The sequence below is a fragment of the Arvicanthis niloticus genome, chromosome 24 (genome assembly GCF_011762505.2).
Source record: "Arvicanthis niloticus isolate mArvNil1 chromosome 24, mArvNil1.pat.X, whole genome shotgun sequence".
Taxonomy (NCBI): Eukaryota; Metazoa; Chordata; class Mammalia; order Rodentia; family Muridae; genus Arvicanthis; species Arvicanthis niloticus.
In genome coordinates this window covers 43254785-43274186 of record NC_133432.1, presented here as the reverse complement: position 1 = coordinate 43274186, position 19402 = coordinate 43254785, and the positions used below count along the sequence as shown (strand labels likewise).

The 19402-nt window shown below is 46.5% G+C and overlaps 1 protein-coding gene across 2 annotated transcripts; it reads left to right on the top strand.

Moving 5' to 3' along the window:
* The first annotated feature begins 3476 nt into the window (after window positions 1-3476).
* LOC143438232 (protein POLR1D-like) lies at window positions 3477-15193 on the top strand. 2 transcript variants are annotated; one of them, XM_076923920.1, is made up of 2 exons: window positions 3477-3550; window positions 14437-15193. In XM_076923920.1, the coding sequence occupies exons 1-2, from the start codon at window positions 3534-3536 to the stop codon at window positions 14705-14707; spliced, it is 288 nt and encodes a 95-aa protein (XP_076780035.1). In that variant the 5' UTR covers window positions 3477-3533; the 3' UTR covers window positions 14708-15193. The 2 variants fall into 2 exon arrangements, with proteins under 2 accessions (XP_076780035.1, XP_076780034.1); XM_076923919.1 differs by having other exon boundaries at window positions 3535-3617.
* The last annotated feature ends 4209 nt before the right edge of the window (window positions 15194-19402 follow it).

Sequence of the window (19402 nt, the reverse complement as noted above, 5' to 3'; positions counted from 1 at the left end):
ACACTTGCCAACGTAACAGTATCTTTCCTTTTCTGTTGCTGTGATAAACCGCTGTGACTAAAAGCAACTTAGCAAGAGTTTAGATTGACTTATGGTCCCAGAACAGTTTGAGCCAAATTCAATTCCTGCCACTTAACAACCTTGTGAGGCAGCTAAGATGGTCACCATCACTACAAAAGGCAGCCCTCTTTGACTGGTTTGTCTGTCGTTAGGTAAGCAGTACTTTTCTTTCTCTTTGGTCTGTATGGACATGAAATTAAAAGATTTCAGTAGCGCTCCATTCAAATTCGTGGCATGAGTGTTTTCAGAAACTAAGCCTGACATACTAGCATACATGCCTGTTATACACACGCCTGTTATCCCAACTCCAAGAGGCAGGCAGAGCTCAGTGAATTTAAGGCTAGCCTGCTGTACATAAGTTCAGGCCATCTAAGGCTGCAGCGTGAGCTCCCGATCCTCTAGATGACTTTCTGTATATACACCACACATTGAGCTTTAAAGTCCGTACGTGGGTCTTCCTTTGCAGTATAGCAGTAACAACAGCGCTTGTGGGGAGAGGCCTGGCTCACCTTGGAGGCTGTCGTATTGACCAAGCAATGGCTACATTTAGTACAACTTATTCCATGCCTCCCTGTCTTGTCATTTTGGACGGTTATGAGTTGGGGTCTTACATACATCCTTATAGCTGAGGTCGACCTTGAACTCCTGGTCCTCTCCTCACACTCTGAGGTTACAGGTGTACACCACCACAGTCAGCTCAAAGCTCATTCCCTGAACTCCACTCAGCCTTTCCCATGGCTTTAGGCGGAGTGTCATTGTGTATCCCGGGCTGGCCTCACACTCCCCGGACTGGACCTTCCTTTCTCAGTCTCCTGAACGCTGGGCCTCGGGCACAGGTCACCACACCTCCCGGACTGGACCTTCCTGTCTCAGTCTCCTGAACGCTGGGGCCTCGGGCACAGGTCACCACACCTAGACCTTCATCTTTTACCTATGAATAATTTGTTTCACTTCCTTTGCAGACTACCCTAGTGTTCCAGTGGAGTTTAGCTTGTTTTCCAAGCCTTTACAATGTATACTTTTTTCCTTGGATGCTGACAGGTGCCCCACATAATCAAATGGTTTTCTGAAACTAAGTTCAAATATTCTGAATTTCTTCATCTATGTCCTTAGATAGTAAATCATAAAGAACTGGTACTATGTCTTGTTTACAGATCCACAAGACCTTGTCAGTAAGTTACTCAGCACTGCTGGCTCCTTAGAAGCTGTGGGTGGCATTCTGCAGGTGTCCTGTGGAATTCCAGTCATCTGCTCATGGTTTTTTGTTCAAGACAGGACCTCTCTCTGTAGCCCTTGAAATTACAGGGATCCTGTCCTCTGAGATGCTAGTGTAGGGATTCCAGGTGTGAGCCACCACACCAGCTTCCCTCACACGGTCCAGTCAGAATTTTCTCTGGGCTTCCAGCCCTTTGAGAAGATCTAGCCGACTGCTTGCTTTCCTCTCCAAGTCCTACCCTGCCCTGTGGGAGGGAGGTCAGGTTACTCTGGTCAGCTTCTCTTGCATTCTGCCCAGAAGGTTCTCACCCGTGCTTGACTGAGTTGCAGACTTGAGGAATGGTAATGGTCAGGGCCTGTCAGAGGGCAGCAGTTAGTGGTGCAGGTTCCTGCTAGTTCCCTAAGAAGCCTGTTTTGTCACCAAGCCCTGCTTGTTAGAACATGTCCTTTATCTGAACCTGTTTTCCATCCACCATGTGACATACACTGTACTTCAGAGTTAGCTGATCAAAGGTAACTTCTTAAAGATTTGGGAAGGCATGAACCCTTGTGTTCTTGTCCCTCAGCTCTGGTGTCTGCAGGTCACCTGACTCGGTTCAGAGCCACTTTTTGAGGCACAGCTGTTAGTCCTTTGTTCATTATTATTTACCTTTCATTTCCTCCTTTGTTTAGTTGCCTTAAATACTTACTGCTGCACAGAAGGACATCATATTAACTCAAGAAGTGGGGGGAGGGGCTGGTGAGAAAGGCTACCAACCTTGATCTGAGCGGGAGTCCCCAGCACTCACATGCAGAAGAGAAGTACTTCATACAAGTTGTCTCTAACCTTCCCATGCATGCAATAAATGTTCAAATTTTAAAAGAAACACACAGACCCAGTTACCTCAAAGCTCATTTAGTTGATTTCGGTGCTAGGTGACTCTGACAGGCATGCGGCCTCGCTCCACAGAAGGCCGAGTCACCATCATGGCAGACACCGTTAAAATGAGTGCAGGACGGTGTCTGGAGTTGGTTTTAAAATGGTTAATGTAGAGCTCCCTTTGTAGACCAGGCTAGCCTTGAACTCACAGCTGCACTTGCCTCTGGCTTCTGAGTCCTGAGATTAAAGGTATGCACTGCCATGCCTGACCATGAGTGGAGGAAAGAGGGTGCCCTCACTAATGATGGGAAGAAATATTTACCATTGGTGGGTTAACTGGCATTTCAGGCTTGTTTAGTTGCTTGGTCTCTGTTGTTTTGGGTTTTCTGAGACAGAGTCTCACTGCAACTGGGTTGTCTCCAAACTTACAACAGTCTCCCACAGCTGGTTAGACTGTATGTATGTGAGGGAGAGGGAGAGGGTTGGGGGGCATCAAACCTAGCCCGTGCACCTCATGCATCTGGGGCAGCCAGGCGCTCTGGTCTGAGCTGTGGCCTCCGCACCGCTGTTTCTTTACTATTGTAACATTTTAAATGCACACATACACACACACATACAATTCATATCTTTTAGTTGTTTTTTAAATTAAGATGAAACAGATTTCTTATATTAAAGATATATAACTTAATAATTTATATTGCAATTTCTAGTTTGTCTCTACCCCCATAAAATACTTTCTTTTCTTTAATTAATTTATTTAGTTTACATTCCAATTAGAGTTTTTCCTCTCCTTCCTCTCCTATTCCCTCCCTCCCTTTCCCTCCTCTCCCTCATTACCCTCTCCCTTTCTCCTCAGAGAAGGGGAGGCCTCCAACGGATATCAGCCCTCAGCCTATCAAGTTGCAGTAGGACTAGGCACATCTTTTCCTGTTGAGGCCAGACAAGGCAGTGCAGTTAGGGGAAAGGGATCCAAAGGCAGGAAACAGAGTCCAGGGTAGCCCCTGCTCCAGTTGTTGGAGTCTCACATGAAAAGCAAGCTGCACATCTGTTACACATGTACAAAGGGCCTGGGGAAAACACTTCTTTTTCAGAGCTGGGGACATAGTTCTGTGGTAGAGTACTTACCTAACATATAAAACCCTAGGTTTGATCTTCAGTAACATGCACACACACACACACACACACACAGAAGGGAGGAGACAAAGTTTCTGTGTAAGTTTTGTATTGAAAACTAATCGCCATTTTAAAGAAAGTTGTCCCAGCAAGGTTCTAGTCATGCAAAAACGATTTCCAGAGATCTGTGTGTGTCTGGTTCTCAGACATCTTCTCTTTTCCCAACAGGAAAGCCATAGAAGAATTGCTGAAGGAGGCAAAGCGTGGGAAAACCAGAGCAGAGACAATGGGTCCGATGGGCTGGTAAGTGCCTGCATAGACTCCTTACAACTGGGAAAACCAGAGCAGAGACAATGGGTCCGATGGGCTGGTAAGTGCCTGCATAGACGCCTTACAACTTATCCAATAAGCCACCTGAGGGCCGCCGCAGGGGTGATGCCAGCCTGTCGTTCCTGGCTGGAGATGACAGGATGTGACTAGAGGTTCTCAAACCTTGGGAGCTGCAGAAATCACCCCGAGGCTGGTGTGAGCAATGTTGTGGAGGGCTGAGTTTCGAGGAGTCCCCACAAGGCACCGTGGCCAGAGGGTGTGTGTAGACAGTGTGGGATGGGGTTTATCATTTATTTGGTTCACAAAGCCCTAAGAGTTGGAGATATGTCTGCCCAAATAGCAGTGATACCTGCAATCATCATGCAGTAATGATGCATTTACCTTGGAGTTTCTGTACAAGCTGGAGTTTGTTCAAACTTAGTAAGAGTGGGTGAGATGACTCGGTGGGAAAAGGCAAACTTGCCTGACAAACTGACTTCGATCCCAGGAACCCTCATGGCAGAAGGAGAGAACTGACGTCCTCAGGTTGTCCTCTGACCTCCACATACACACAAAATAAAATATAAAATAATGCCATGAGCAGAGGAAGGATTTCACCGTACGACCTGAGTCTAGTCCATTAGGCATGCTTGTAGTCACAGATGCAATGTCAGTAGCTGCTCTGTAAATGCACGGACAGTGGAGCTTCCCTACAACTAACAGTTCAGCACAGAGGGACCCCAGGGGAATCACAAAGTGGGACTGTGACAGTGGGGAAGAGCAGGCACCTGGGGTCCCGTATGTCTTGTTTTAGGTTGTGACTGTGACAGTGGGGAAGAGCAGGCACTGGGTCCCGTATGTCTTGTTTTAGGTTGTGACTGTGACAGTGGGGAAGAGCAGGCACTGGGTCCCGTATGTCTTGTTTTAGGTTGTGACTGTGACAGTGGGGAAGAGCAGGCACTGGGTCCCGTATGTCTTGTTTTAGGTTGTGACTGTGACAGTGGGGAAGAGCAGGCACTGGGTCCCGTATGTCTTGTTTTAGGTTGTGACTGTGACAGTGGGGAAGAGCAGGCACTGGGTCCCGTATGTCTTGTTTTAGGGTTTGACTGTGACAGTGGGGAAGAGCAGGCACTGGGTCCTGTATGTCTTGTTTTAGGTTGTGACTGTGACAGTGGGGAAGAGCAGGCACTGGGTCCCGTATGTCTTGTTTTAGGGTTTGACTGTGACAGTGGGGAAGAGCAGGCACTGGGTCCTGTATGTCTTGTTTTAGGTTGTGACTGTGACAGTGGGGAAGAGCAGGCACTGGGTCCCGAATGTCTTGTTTTAGGGTTTGTTTCTTTTCTCCCCCTAGTGGATTTTTTTCTCTTTGAGGTTTCCATACATGTATACAATGAGATTTGATCATGTCTGCCTCCGGTTTCCCCCTCCAGTTCCCCCTTGTGTCCCACCCACTGCTCCCCTCCCAACTTGTCTCTTTTTTTTTTTTTTTAATAACCCACTAAGTCTCTAGTGTGCTGCCCAGATGTGTGTGGGTGTGGGGCCATCCACTGAAGCATGGGAAACCTAACACCCCCCAGAAAAGACTGCTTCTCTCCCTCCAGCGGCTGTCAGGTTCCAGGAGCTGGTCAGTAAGGCGTGGTACCCAGAGATCACCTACCCCATCTGCGCTAGGGTTTTGTCTGGCCTGCTCCCCTGAGGGTGACTAGCTGCACATCTGCTTCCAGGTCATGAGTGTGACAGCCATGTCATGTCCAGGAGGCGGCATTTCAGAGTACTCCTCCTCTCCACTTCGTAATTTCTTACTTTTAAACATGCCTGTTTTTCTTATTTATTTTATATGTGTGGGTGATTGACCTGCTTGTTTGTCTGTGCACTGGAGTTACAGGCGATTGTGTAAGAGCTGGGAACAGAACTCCAGTTCTCTATGAACCAGCCAGTGCTCTTCACCACTGAACCATCTCTCCAGCCCTTGGTTTTGTTTTTGAGATGGGTTTCTTGTATCTTAGATCACCCTTAAACTCCCTGTACAGCCAAGAATGACTTTGATTTTTTTTTTTAATTGTGTGTGTGTATGCATGTGTGTGCAGGTCCCCTTGTGTGTGTGTGTGTGTGTGTGTGTGTGTGTGTATGCATGTGTGTGCAGGCCCCCTTGTGTGTGTGTGTGTGTGTGTGTGTATGCATGTGTGTGCAGGTCCCCTTGTGTGTGTGTGTGTGTGTGTGTGTGTATGCATGTGTGTGCAGGCCCCCTTGTGTGTGTGTGTGTGTGTGTGTGTGTGTGTATGCATGTGTGTGCAGGTCCCCGTGTGTGTGTGTGTGTGTGTGTGTGTGTGTGTGTGTGTGCATGTGTGTGCAGGTTCCCTCTAGGAAAGAGAGGGCATTGAGCCCCCTGGAGCTGCAGTTGTAGCCTGCTTTAAGCTGACTGTGCTGGGAGTCAGACCATGGTCTCCTCAACAAGAGTAGTGTGTGCTCTTAACCCCTGCGCTGAACCTCTACCACTTTGACCTTAAAATTCTGATCTGCCTGCCTCTACCTCCCAAGTGCTAACATTACAGGCAGGAGGCTGGGCTCCAACCCAGGCCAGGCAAATACTCTATCAACTGAGATACATTCCGGTCCTTTGTGTTGTAAATGTAGATTTTAAACCATGCACATCATTTTCTTAAATTAGAAAGCTAAATTAAATCAAAATAAAGAAAAAAGTTTCTAATGTCTAAAAATAGGCAAAATAAGGCAAATAGACCCAGTTAGGCCATTGTGTGGGGTTCTTGGCCCATGGGTACACAGAAAGGAAGTGTCTCAAGTAATCTAAAATTTGACTACATTTCTAGGAGACCCCCCCCCAAAAAAAAAAAAAAGTAAAAAGCAAAGAACTTGTCTCCCTCATTGTGGCATTGATGATACTGAGATTAAACCCCATGGCCGCCCATGGCTCCTGAGTCTGTCCGTGGAAGTGATGGGCACTGCCATGTTCTCTGCCCAGCCTTACAGAGTAAGGAGAGTTAAGGTAAAAGTGAGTCTACACTGAGCACCAGGACGTCAAGGATGAGGGATAACAGTCAGAAGCAAATGCCTCGCCTGCCATCCTCAGTTTGAATTGGAAATGTCCATGGGAGGCTGTGCTGCACTTTTTTTCAGATAACACTTTTTTTTTAAGTTCTAAGACACAGAAAAGCCTTAGAAATACTGACTGCCGGCCTTCAGCAGTAAGGCCTGTGGGAAAGTACTGTTTCTCGCTGGAAGGAGACTGGGGTCCTTTGCAGGACCATTGTTCGCACACCTGAAGCGGTGCTCACAGTAAGCCAGACTTCTGGGTTAGAGACCCTACTCTGCTGGCAAGATGGCCTTCATTTCTCATACCAAGATTTCCAAAATGCCTACAGGCTTGAGTGGTTTGCTAGAACTTTGAACACTGCTAAAATCTGTTACACTTATGGTTATAGGGTATTACAGGGAAGAGTTACAGATTAAAATAGACAGGACAAGAGCCTAGAAGCATGGGACCTAGGAGGGTCTAAAACCTGAAGCCTCTCTGCCTCTCTCCTTAAGGAGTCAGAACAAGCTGCCTCCCGACATCAGTGAGGGGACTGGAGTGTTGCCAGCCCAGGAAGGGCCCATGAATCTTCATGTGCAAAGTTTTTACTGTGGCCCCATTGTGTAGGTGTGGTTGACTGATTCATTACATGGTTGACTGATGGTTTACATGGTTGACTGATTGATTACATGGTTGATTTTTTTTTTTTTTTAAGTTTCCAGGTTGACCCATATCACATGACCTAAAGCGTTCACCTTACATCAACGTAGTTGATATCTCTTGTGTGGCCAGCCCTTCTCCAGGACTGGAAGGTGCGGCCAGCTCCACCCTCAACAAAGACATTTCTGTCACGTATGATGTAGATTACTTTCCAGAAGCCGAGAGCAAAGACAAGTCCTCCCTTTAGGTCAAGCCAAACTCTTACTCCACAGGAATAAACACAGTAAGATCTGGAAAAGCTTGTCATACCAGAAAGAAAAAAAAAAAAAAAACTGTCAAAGACTAACAGCAGGTTGGAAAGTCTCTGGAACCAAATTGAAGTCAAAGATAGAATAATTCGATAAAAAAAAAAATGAAACTATAATGATCGAATCACTTAAAACCCTTAAGGTTGTGTGCTGGCTAGTTTTATGTCAGCTTGACACAAGCTAGCATTATCCTTGAGGAGGGAACCTCAATTCAGAAAATGCCTCTAATAAAATTGGGCTGTAGGCAAGCCTGCAGGGCATTTTCTTAATTAGTAGTTGATGAGGGAGGGCCCAGCCCATTGTGGACCTGGGTTTTATAAGAAAGCAGGCTGAGCAAGCTGTGGGGAGCAAGCAAGTAAGCAGCACCCCTCCATGGCCTCTGCATCAGCTCCTGCCTCCAGGTTCCAGCCCTGTTTGAGTTCCTGTCCTGACTTCTTCCAATGATAGAAGTATAAGCCAAATAAACCCTTTCCTCCCCAACTTACTTTTGCTCACTGTGTTTCGTCCACAGTGGTAACCCAACTAAGACAGGTTGTGAGAAATGCCACATTACAAACCCTAGTGGTCCCTCTGAAGAGTGCCAGGAGCCCAAATCACTGATCACAAAATGCACATGGAGAGGTTCAAATACATCTCAGCACTGCCAGATAGCTGATAAAGTAACACTTACAAAAGAGCTGCATTCACCCAGGACATTAGTAGATATCTTCAAGACAGAACAAACAAGCGTGTACAAAGTCCTAGATTTGATTCTCAGCATCTCCCTCAAAAGCATTAACCCAGCAAACGTATGTATGATAGAACAGAGTATAGTATGCCAATGGTTTGGTTTGGTTTGGTTTGGTTTGGTTTTCTGTGGGACTGGAGGTTGAGCCAGGGCCTCATGCATTTCTAAGCAAGCACTCTGCCACTGACCATAGCCTTAGCCCTGAACTGTATAAGGCAAACAATCCTGCTGAGGAGAACTTTGACTAATGCAACTAAAGGACTAGCCAGTAACAGATCCTCGGATTAGACTGGAAAATGCTCGTTAACAGTACAATTACTTCTGCCATGAATGTGCTAACAGGGTGACACCGTGAAAAGATTGCTGCAGCTGTGGGACAGCCAGAAATGTAAAGTCGTATGACTACTTTGAAAGCAGTTGGCAGTTTCTCATAAATATACACTTACCTGTAGAATCTCCAAGCAGATTACCAAAGAGAGTTTAAAATGGAAATCTAGGGAGAGCTTCGCACAAGGGCGTTTATTGCAACTTTGTTTATAGAAGCCCCAAACAGAATGGTTGCGGCAAACTGCCTGGATGACTCTCAGTGGCATTACGGAGACTGCAGACACAGAGCATGGTGGAGTATGGTTCCACTTATTTGGCATTGGGACATAAGCAGTTGTTGGAACCTAGGGGCTAGAGAAGGACTCTGAGAATGTTCTCTATCTTGACTGTGATAGAATCTGATTTCCTGTGTTGGTCGAAGCCCAGAAAACTAGTCGCTTTAATAAATAAACTTGGGGACTAGAGAGGTGGATCGGTGGTTAGGAGCACTGGCTGGTTTTCCAAAACCTGGGTTTGCAGCACCCACCTGGTGGCTCACAACCACCTGAAATGCCAGTTGCGGGGGAGGGACAGCTGGCACACTCTTCTGGTCTCTATAAGCATGTATATGGTGTACATACTCTCATGCAAGCAAACACTCATACATATAGAATAAATCTTTTAAAAAGAGATAAGCTTATGTAAATTTTATGCAGATTATGCCATGGTAAAACCTGTTTTAAAAGAGGGAGGCTGGGGACATAGCTCAGTGCTAAAGCACTTGCCTAGCACACCCAGAGTTCTGTGTTTGGTTCCCCAAAACCATTTACAAGTTCCAATCTTTGACTGAGGCTGTGTGAAAACCGTTAGTGGCTGCTGAGTCTGTCCAGTGAAAGGGAGTGGAGCATGGTCTGAGGTCTGCTGTTGTGATAAAGCATCATGAACAATATCGGCTTGTGGGGGGGAGTTTGTTTCATCTTGCGGCTCTCGGCCATAGTCTCTTCACTGAGGGGAATGAGGGTAGGAGCTCACACGGGCAGGAACCTGCAGGCAGGAACTGATGCAGAGGCCATGGAGAGTGCTGCCTACTGGCCTGCTTCTCCACACTTACTCAGCCTGCTTTCTTACAGAACCCAGGACCCTCCCACATCAGCCGTCAGTCAAGAAAATATCCTCCAGACTTGCTGACCGGCCGGCCAGTCCTGTGAAGGCGCTTCTCAATTGCAGTTCCTTTTGAGATAGCTCTAGCTGTGTCAAGTTGTGGGGAGGGCACTTGTGCTAAATGAACCACAGTGATTATTGTTTATGGTGCTGGGGATAAAGCCTGTGTATGGCCTCACATAGCGCTAGGCAAGCTCTCTTCTACAGAGCCACAGACAGCCCTCACAGTGGGGAAGCTTCAGAGAGAGAGACACAGAGAGAGAGAGACGGGGAGACAGACAGACAGGGAGAGAGAAAGAGAAGAAGAGGGAGAGAGAGGGAAGAGAGAGAGAGGGAGAAAGAGACAAAGAGAGAGAGACAGGGAAAGAGACAGACAGACAGGGAGAGAGACAGAGAGAGAGGGAGAGGGAGAGAGACAGAGAGAAGACATCATGGTCAAGACACTGAGCCAGGGGTCTGGTCAGTCTCTAGTTAGAACTACTACAGAGGGCAGAGGGGCATTTTGAATGACGTTGAAGATTGCAGTCCTAGCATCCAAGGTGTGGATCAGGACACAGTGCAGGAAATGCAGTGCCTTTAACAAGTGAATTCATTAGAAGGAGAAAAGAAGGGTTCTATGAATTGATAGATTTGAGGCACATCAAGTAAGGTGCTTTGTCGGGATTCTTATCTATAATAACTGTTAGTAGGCTGGAGAGATGGCTCAGCAGTTAGGAGCACTTGGCACTCTTCCATGGGACCTGGGTTCAGTTCCCAGCACCACATGTCAGCTAACACAGTCATCCCTAGCTCCAGATCAGGGATCTGATGCCCACTGCTGGCCTCTCGGACACCAAGCACACACACGGTACATGGACATGCGTGCAGACGGAGCACTCATACACATGAGAATAAACAAACCTTTAAAACTTTTAAAAGTAAAATAAGTCTGAAAAGACATGTGAGTGCTGGGGCCGCTCAGATGCACAGGCACCTGCCTTGCAAGCATGAGGACCTGAGTTCGAGTCCCAGAACCCATGGAACAAATGCTGGGTTTGACAGTGGCTGCTTGTGATTCTAGGGCTGGGGGGGGTAGTAATGGGGCTTTGCTGGCCAGCCAGCTTAGCCTAATTGGTGAAGGGCAGGCCAGTGAGAGACCTTGTCTGAGAGGACATTTGGAAAAATGACAATTAAGGTCGCCCCCTGGCCTCTGCATGAATGTACACACATTTGAACTTTCCAGACAGACAAGACAGACACACACACACACACTTTTTTTTTTTTTTTTTAAGACATGAAGGAGTGAGGGAATGGCTCAGTGGTTAAGAGTGCATACTGCTCTTGCAAGGAGCCAAGATTGACTTCCAGCACCACAGCAAGTGGCTCAGAAAAACCAGTATCCAGCGCCAAGGAATCGGACCCTGTCCTGGCTTCTACGAGCACCGCACCCTTTCACACCCACAGACGTACATAAACATAATAAAAAAACAAAATAAGTGTTTTTAAAATATGTGAAACAACTAGAGCTATTTGAAGATATTAAGGAGATTCATGGTGGGTTTTTAGTCATCATAATAGTCTTGCTGTTTTAATTTATTTTTGTTACTGTGTAAGCATATGATACACATAAGCATAGGCCACACATGAGGTCAGAGGTCAACTCTGTACACTTGGTTCTCTGCTTCCACCTTTACCTGAGTTCTGGGATCCAGGTCATCAGTCTTTTTGTTTGTCTTTGGTTTCAAGACAGGGTTTCTTTGTGTAGCCCTGGCTACTCATTCTGTAGAACAGGCTGGCCTCGAACTCACAGAGATCCAGCTGCCTCTGCCTCCCTCATGTTGGGATTAAAGCTTCCCAGTGAGGGTGTCACTCTTATCTAACAAGCATTTTACCTGCCAAGCCAGATTCATTTGGTGTGTTTACAGCTTTATCTACAAATATCCAATCCTATGTCAGATTTTAACTTCTGTCATTCAGAAAAAAACTACTGATGTTTATGTCCCACTGTTGTGATTTTGGAGTGGGATCTGGGCAGTGGTACTCTAAAGACACACCCAGGTGACTCTAAAAGTGCACGCATGTTTGAAAAGACATTAATCCTAGTTCACTGAAAAGAATTGTAACTACCTGCTAGGCAGATTCTAAAGTGGCCTTGCCAAGGCCAGGAGCAGACAGCACACGCACACTCAGTGGCTTGGCTAGGTCTGAGCCTCTGGTCTGGAGAACAACCTGCACACGCACACTCAGTGGCTTGGCTAGGTCTGAGCCTCTGGCCTGGAGAACAACCTGCACACGCACACTCAGTGGCTTGGCTAGGTCTGAGCCTCTGGCCTGGAGAACAACCTGCACACGCACACTCAGTGGCTTGGCTAGGTCTGAGCCTCTGGCCTGGAGAACAACCTGCACACGCACACTCAGTGGCTTGGCTAGGTCTGAGCCTCTGGCCTGGAGAACAACCTCTGCACACAGACCTTAAAGGAGCAGAGAGCTGGTTGCTCACATGTAAACCATGGTTTGGTTCTCTAAGTGCATAGAAAGGCTTTATTTGTAAGTAATGGTTTTGAATTTTTAAAGTAGAATGTGAGTGGGATTGTTTAATTTGGGATGTTCCATAAGAAAGATCATAGAACCTTGAGCAGCTGCCAGCAGAGGCTACTGAGCTAGAGGAAGTAGGGGGGGGGTGCCATTTTTATTTTTAAAGAAAGGGACCACTTGGTGCTAGGCACTGCCTTGGGTATGTTTCAGCAAATGCACTTTTGAGGCTCTTGTTGGGAGCCCTTGGAAGTGAACCCTTGGCCCATATGGCTTACGTTAGTGGGCATCTGAACTTGCGTGGCTTCTTTGTCTGCAAAACCGTTTTTTGCTCTGCCCACATTCATGGCAGCTTCTCTGCAGCCCAGTTATCTTTCTGATGTGATGCCTGAGGGAGAGAAGCAACAGTCGAGGGTCCATGAAGCAGCAGCCTGTGGGTTCATACCCGGTTGTTTTACTGTATACGCTGGGAGCTTTCCAAAAGGGGTTGGGGTTCATCTGCAGGCAGAGAGGAAGAACCTACCTTATCTCTGCTGTATTCTATGCTGTTCACTTTCAGGGCCTCCCACCCACTACTCAGCTAAATCCCCAGCAGGTCAATAACTGGGAAGGAGATCACTTCCCAGTCTCTATTGAGATGGGCAGTTTTCTAATCCTTACGGACTTGCTGCTTGCTAGTGGGTAGTTCCTGCAGCAGACCTGAGAAAGAGTTAAGGAGACTTGTTTTTCTAGCCTTTGGCTTTTTTACGCTCTGGTGGATAGACAAACAGGAGGTGATCTCAGTTGAGTGAGGAGGCTGGGAAGACTGTACATTTGTCACAGATAAGCCCTTTGCGATATTTCAGGACCGCAGAAATCCAGACTTTGACTTTATGCTTCAAAATTATGGGGCCCAGAGAAGTTCATTGAGACCCCACCCCACCCCCAGCTGACTCTGCTGAGGGACTGGAACATTGTCTTGTCGACCCCTGTGCCAGCCAAACTGCCGTACTTCTCTTACTGCCTGATAACACTGAGCCCAGTGCTTGCTGGTCCTGCTGGCCAAGTTCCTCTCCTGTCTGTAATGGAGATAAACCAGAGAGAGCCCTGAGTGTGCTACTGTGCAGTCATGGTCTGTACAAGTGGTCCATGTGCTGCAGCCCGGGGACCTTCAGTCCGCCTCAACAAACCTTTGAATGCCCACCTGCTTCTGTTCCCCTCAGTATTCTCCCACAAAGCAGAGATCTGCCCACTGAGAGCCTGGTTTGTCTCTGTTGCACAGGCCTAGTATAATATCCCACAGACAGAGGTTTTGAAAATAGTAAATGCTTTTATATATACATCCTGACACAGGCACACATATTCCACTGTTTCTCATTACTTTTAGGTACAGTGTTGGGGACACAGTAAGCCTCGGGAGTGTTTAAGTAATTAAGCAGTGTCATTTCTCAGATGGCCACACACTGAGGCATTTGATTGCCAGGTTGTAAATGCACTACCAAGAGTAATTATGGTAGCTGTGGTGGCATTAAACAACGACATGAGTTGTAATCAACCATAGCTTTGAGATAAATATCACCTCACTGCATGGAGGGTCTGCCTCTGCCCCAGCCCTTCCATTCATTCTAGACTCATAGTCTCCAGACTCGTAGCCTCTATAGTACAAAGGAGCAGAAGGTGGGCTGCCCTCGCTGGGGGCGGGGGGGATGGCTTTGTCTGCATAGTAGGGGCAGTGAGCTGCATTGCATTGCGTGCAGCTTGCTCCACAACCAAGCATCTGTTTGCTCTAAAGATAATTGGTCATCAGCACTCACCAGGGCTTGTCGTGCTATACCCACCTGAGGCAGTCAGTGTTTCTTTGCCCTGACATTGTCCGTGCTGTGACTGTGGTGTGACTGCTGTGGTGGTGACTGTAGAGTCTAATGAGGTAGCACTGTAATGTTCAGGCACAAGGCCATTTTGTCATCTTTCCAGAGTCTTGTTGTATAGCCTTGACTGACCTGGTACTTGAATTGTTATGTACCCCAAGCTGGTCTCAAAATCATGGCAGTCCTCCTCCCCCAGCACTACATGGCAAGGAAAGCTGAACAAACTCAGGAGCTGGTTCTGTGGACCTGAAGTACTGATGTGGATAGTGGGTCGGCTGGGGAGGGACTGACTCTCGCATTCACGTCTTCTTCCCTCTTGACATCCGCAGGATGAAGTGTCCTCTCGCTGGGACAAATAAAAGATTCCTAATCAACACAATTAAGAACACATTGCCCTCCCATAAAGAGCAAGACCATGAACAAAAAGAGGGCAGTAAGGAGCCTGGCAAAAGCCAAGACCAAAAGGAAGCGAGTGGGCAGAAGCACAGAAGCCACTCCTACAAGCGCAGCCTTCACTCAGCCCGGGGCTCAGTGGGCTGCTCTCCTCCGAGGAAGCGGGCCTCCCGGGACAAGTGTGACCCACGGCCCAGCAGGCGATGAGATGGAGCTGCAGGGCCAGCCCAGCCCAGCACTGTGCCTGCCACTGGGCGCAGCAAGGAAGACGGGAGGTGGCGGGCTGACACCCCAGAGTGACGTTCTCAGTGGGTCCTTTGTTTTAAGGTGACTGTTGGTACTGTGTTGTTGTTCTTATTGCTGTTATTGTTGTTAACAGGAAAAGAAAACTTTACTAAAACAAATCCTAACTACCTTATCCTGAAGCTGTCATGGTGAGAGCGAGCTGACTCCGCACCGCCGTGCACACCCATGCTGTTTTTATTCATGGTGAGAGCGAGCTGACTCCGCACCGCCGTGCACACCCATGCTGTCTTTCTTTATCTACCTTATGTGGAAGTTCATTTCAAAACAAGCAGTTTTAGAATTTGAGATTTTGAGGTTGTTAAAAACTCCTAGTTTTTTGATGTACTGCACTTTTGTGGTCATTTCCCAGAATTTCTCAAAAAATAAATAAAATACTTTGAAATGCTATGCTTTCCTCTTTTGGGCATCAGATGGTAAGCTCACGGTCTGAAGAACTTTGTGGTTTCTGAGTGACTGGAGTAAGGAGTCCTCAGGAAGCCCTGGGCCTCGTGCTCTGTGCCAGCTCACAGAGGATGAGAGAATGGCTCTCGTTCCGTTCTCGAGCTCAGCCCCTAGATAAAGTAGAGTTATATACTTACTTTTAAACATATGTGCTTTGGGTGGTTCCTTTTAAAGAACCTGCAATAGTTTCACAATTATTTTACCAATAGCTAACAAGCCCCTCTGTGCCGATCTTTGTGAACAGGCATGGCTGAACTCCAGAAGATGATGGTTGTTGGGCCTGAGGATAGGGCTACACCAGACCAGTGGGGGAGACCAGCAAGCCCTGCCCTGACTCCCACAGCATGTGAAGTAATCAGTCACGTTTTCATCCATCCTCGAGTCAGCACTCACCCGGAGAATCGGGCACAAGAGCAAGCACAGGCTGATGCTCTGCTCCATCTCACTGCTGCCCCAAACTCTGGGCTAGGGATGTCAGCCATAGCTGAAGCTGTGTGGTACTTACTGAGAACAACATTTGCTTCCTCCCGAACATTCCTCCCTCCCCTGAGGGCTCCAACCTTCTGTATTAGTGAACTGTCTAGTTAATGGCTGCAGATTCAGTTTCATATAAAAACACCAACAACAAAACCAAAACCATTTGTTCCAGTCAGATGACTCGGTAGGTAGAGTTGCTTGCCACAAAGCCAATGACATGAGTGCAGACCTTCAGTCCCTAGATCCTACCCAGAAGGAGAGAGAAAACCCTTACAGGCTGGCCTCTGATCTCTATGTGTGTGCATGCACTCACAACACACACACACACACACACACACACACACATACACACAGTTACCTTCGTGCACACAAGTAAACTCAGACTTCTATGTGCGTGCACATATACATACACTAAATGAATAGGAAGGTAATTTTAAAGAATCTCTTAAAATTCAAAAATGTCAATTTAATAAATTTTAATGACTCAAATATGTGCATTTCAAAAATATTACCAAAAGATAACAATAACATTTGAAATGTGTTAAATGGGGATTAATGGAAGATGAGATATGTATTAAGATGACAGTAATAGACACTATTCAGCATAAACAAATAATTAGACTGAAAGATAGAAAACTGATGCAAATTCAAAAGGCAAAGTCCACTCATAGTTGGTGTCTATAAAGACAGGAAGAAGTCGAGAAAAATATTTGCAGAAATACTGACAAAAGTTTTCCAAATATAACGAAACCTAAGCCCAATTGATAGCTCACACCTGTAATTCTAACTCTTTGGAAGATGAGGTAGGATTGCTTTGAGTTCAGGACTAGCCTAAGTTACAGAGGGAGTTCTAGATCTGCCCTGGGCTTCAGGTGAGACACTGTCTCAAAACAACATAAATAAAACTGGAAATGCACACATACAAAAAGCTCAACAAACTCTAAGACTAAGAAACACAAAGACACACGTGATGGATGACCTCGATTGTCAGCTGGGTAGATTAAAAGGTGCCCAGGACATTAATGAAGCACCTCTGTGTGTATATCTGAGAGGGTGTTCCCAGAGACGATTGGTTTCAGTGGGCAGCCCACCATTGATGTGGGCTGTACCATCCCATAGCTGCAGACCCAGATAGGAATACAAGGCAGGGAATGAGAAAGCACAAAGGTATGCCCATTTATTCTCAGATGTTCTCTGTCTCTATCTTCTCTCCCTCCTAAAGTTCTTCTATTTGAATATTATATCACATCTAAGAATTCTCCTCAGTCTCAGAGGAGGCTTTGAGCTCAGGCTCACTAATGCTCTTGGAACTATTGAGACTATGGGGGCTCTTGGAAGTAGCCTGTGTGTGTTTTGTGTTTATGAGCCTTTTGGAGGCCAGAACTGAAATCTGATGAAAGGTGGGTGATTGATGTCAAGTGGGCACAAGGTAGATCTATTCATCAAGCTGGTTCGTTAAAGTGATTGGCCTGAGAAGCACCTGGGAGATTCTTGATGCTTACCTCTGACTATGTATGTGAGGGGGGTTCTAGAAAGAGTTAACTAAGAGGCAAAGACTCCCCCTGAACCATCCCACAGGCCAGGAACCCACAGGCTAGGAGAGAATAAAATTGGGCAAAGGACAAAGCTTTGGGTACAGGCATTTTCTCTCACCTTCCTGGCTCCTGCAAGGTAAACTCTGACCCCCACCTCACCCTCCTCGTCATAATGGAATGAACTCTGAAACTGATCCAAACAATCCTTTCCTTCCTTACAAGGTCTTGCTCACCACGGTACTAAAAGTCTGTTTAGCACTATGGCTAAAACCCAAACAGCTTTAAATCATTGGTAAAGAGACATGACAAACAGCCAGAGGAAATTAACAGTACAGGCAGGAAAGCAGAATGGTGAAGAGTGTCATGGCAGGGTGTGGTGGCTCCTACAAGAAGCCTCCGAACTTGGGAGACTAAGGTAGGAAGATAACCAGGAGATTGAGGTCAGCTTGAGACACATAGTAAGTTCCAGGCCAGCCTGGCTACAGATCGAGGCCATGTCTTAAGACAAGCAAACAAAACGTCATCGGGTGAGATAAAGCCACCAAAATGCAGAAAGAAATTGTCAGCACAGAATGCAGCACCCCAAGAAGAATTGTTAAAGCAAAATGCCTTTGCTAATGTCTTCATGTTCTGTTCTCAGCATCCTCCCCTGCCACTGCACACAAAAGGTTTCACCACCCAAGATCGGCTCCAAGCTGCAGCTGCCACAAGCTCAAGCTTGTGACTTGTGAGGGAAAGTACTGGGTAGAACCACAGAGAGGCACTGTAGTCTTGGGATTTTTTTTTTTTTTTTTTTTCTCTTTTACATGCTTTTTTTTTTTTTAAGGTTCCGTTTCTTACAAAAGTTACACATATTTTTTTTCTTCCTAAGAGACAAATAAAAAGAAGACAAATGTATAAATCACACTCTTTCTTTACATGATTTTTAAAAGGTGAATTCTTAGTAGTAAATCTTTATAGACGGGGTCTCATATATCCCACACTGGCCTCAAACTCTAGTTGAGGATGACCTTGAATTTATAATCCTCCTGCCTCCACTTCCTGGGTGATGGGATTATAAACACCACCATACCTGGTTTATACAATGCTGAGAGTCAATCACGGCCTTACGCATCTACATGCCCTACCAGCTGAGCTACACTACACAGCATATGGTTCTGGAGGAGTGCCATAGTTCAAGAAAACTTAGTCATATATCAGAAGAGAGTAATTTAAACTCTTGATTGGAAATACATATGCTTCTCTATATAGAAGACACTGTAGCGTCTTCCAGGACTATTGACTAAGAACTAAGTAGCTACCAGAATTTTAAGGAGTTTACTGTGAGAGCCAGGTGTGGTGGTGCACTCCTTTAATCCCAACACTTGGGAGGCAGGCAGATCTCTGTTAGTTCAAGGTTAGCCCAGTGTAAATAGTGGGTTCCTGGACAGCCAGAATTATAGAGATTGACCCTAGTGGGTGGAGAAGTTACTTGTGGATCCAGAGAGATGGCTTAGAGGCTGAAAGCACTGGCTGCTCTTTCAGAAGGACTGAATGAATTCTCAGCACTCAGGCAGTTCACAACTGCCTGTAACTCCAGCTTCAGGAGGAGTCTGATGCCCTCTTGTGGTGTCTAGAGGCACTGCACACACGTGTGGTGCACATATAGACCAAAAGGTACACTCACAGGCATTCCCATCATACCCATGCATGCGCATCTCACCCACACACATGTGCAAACACATGCACATCACACTTGTGCACACACACAGTAATAATAAGTTAACATGAAAAGTCAAGGCAGTACAATTCTGCCTCCTTTTACAGTGATAGCTTCATCCCCCTCCTAAAAAATATGAATTAGGCTAGAGAGATGGCTCAGCATTTAAGAGCACTGACTGCTCTTCCACAGGACCTGGGTTCAATTCCCAACACCCACATGGTGGCTCACAAACATCTGTAACTCTAGTTAAGTATTTTTTATGGATGAGTATACTGTAGCTGTCCTCAGACACACCAGTAGAGGGCACCAGATCTCATTATAGATGGTTGTGAGCCACCACGTGGTTGCTAGGAATTGAACTCAGGACCTCTGGAAGAGCAGCCAGTGCTCTTAACAGCTGAGCCACCTCTCCAGCCTCTTGACAAGGACTTTCAAGGAGAC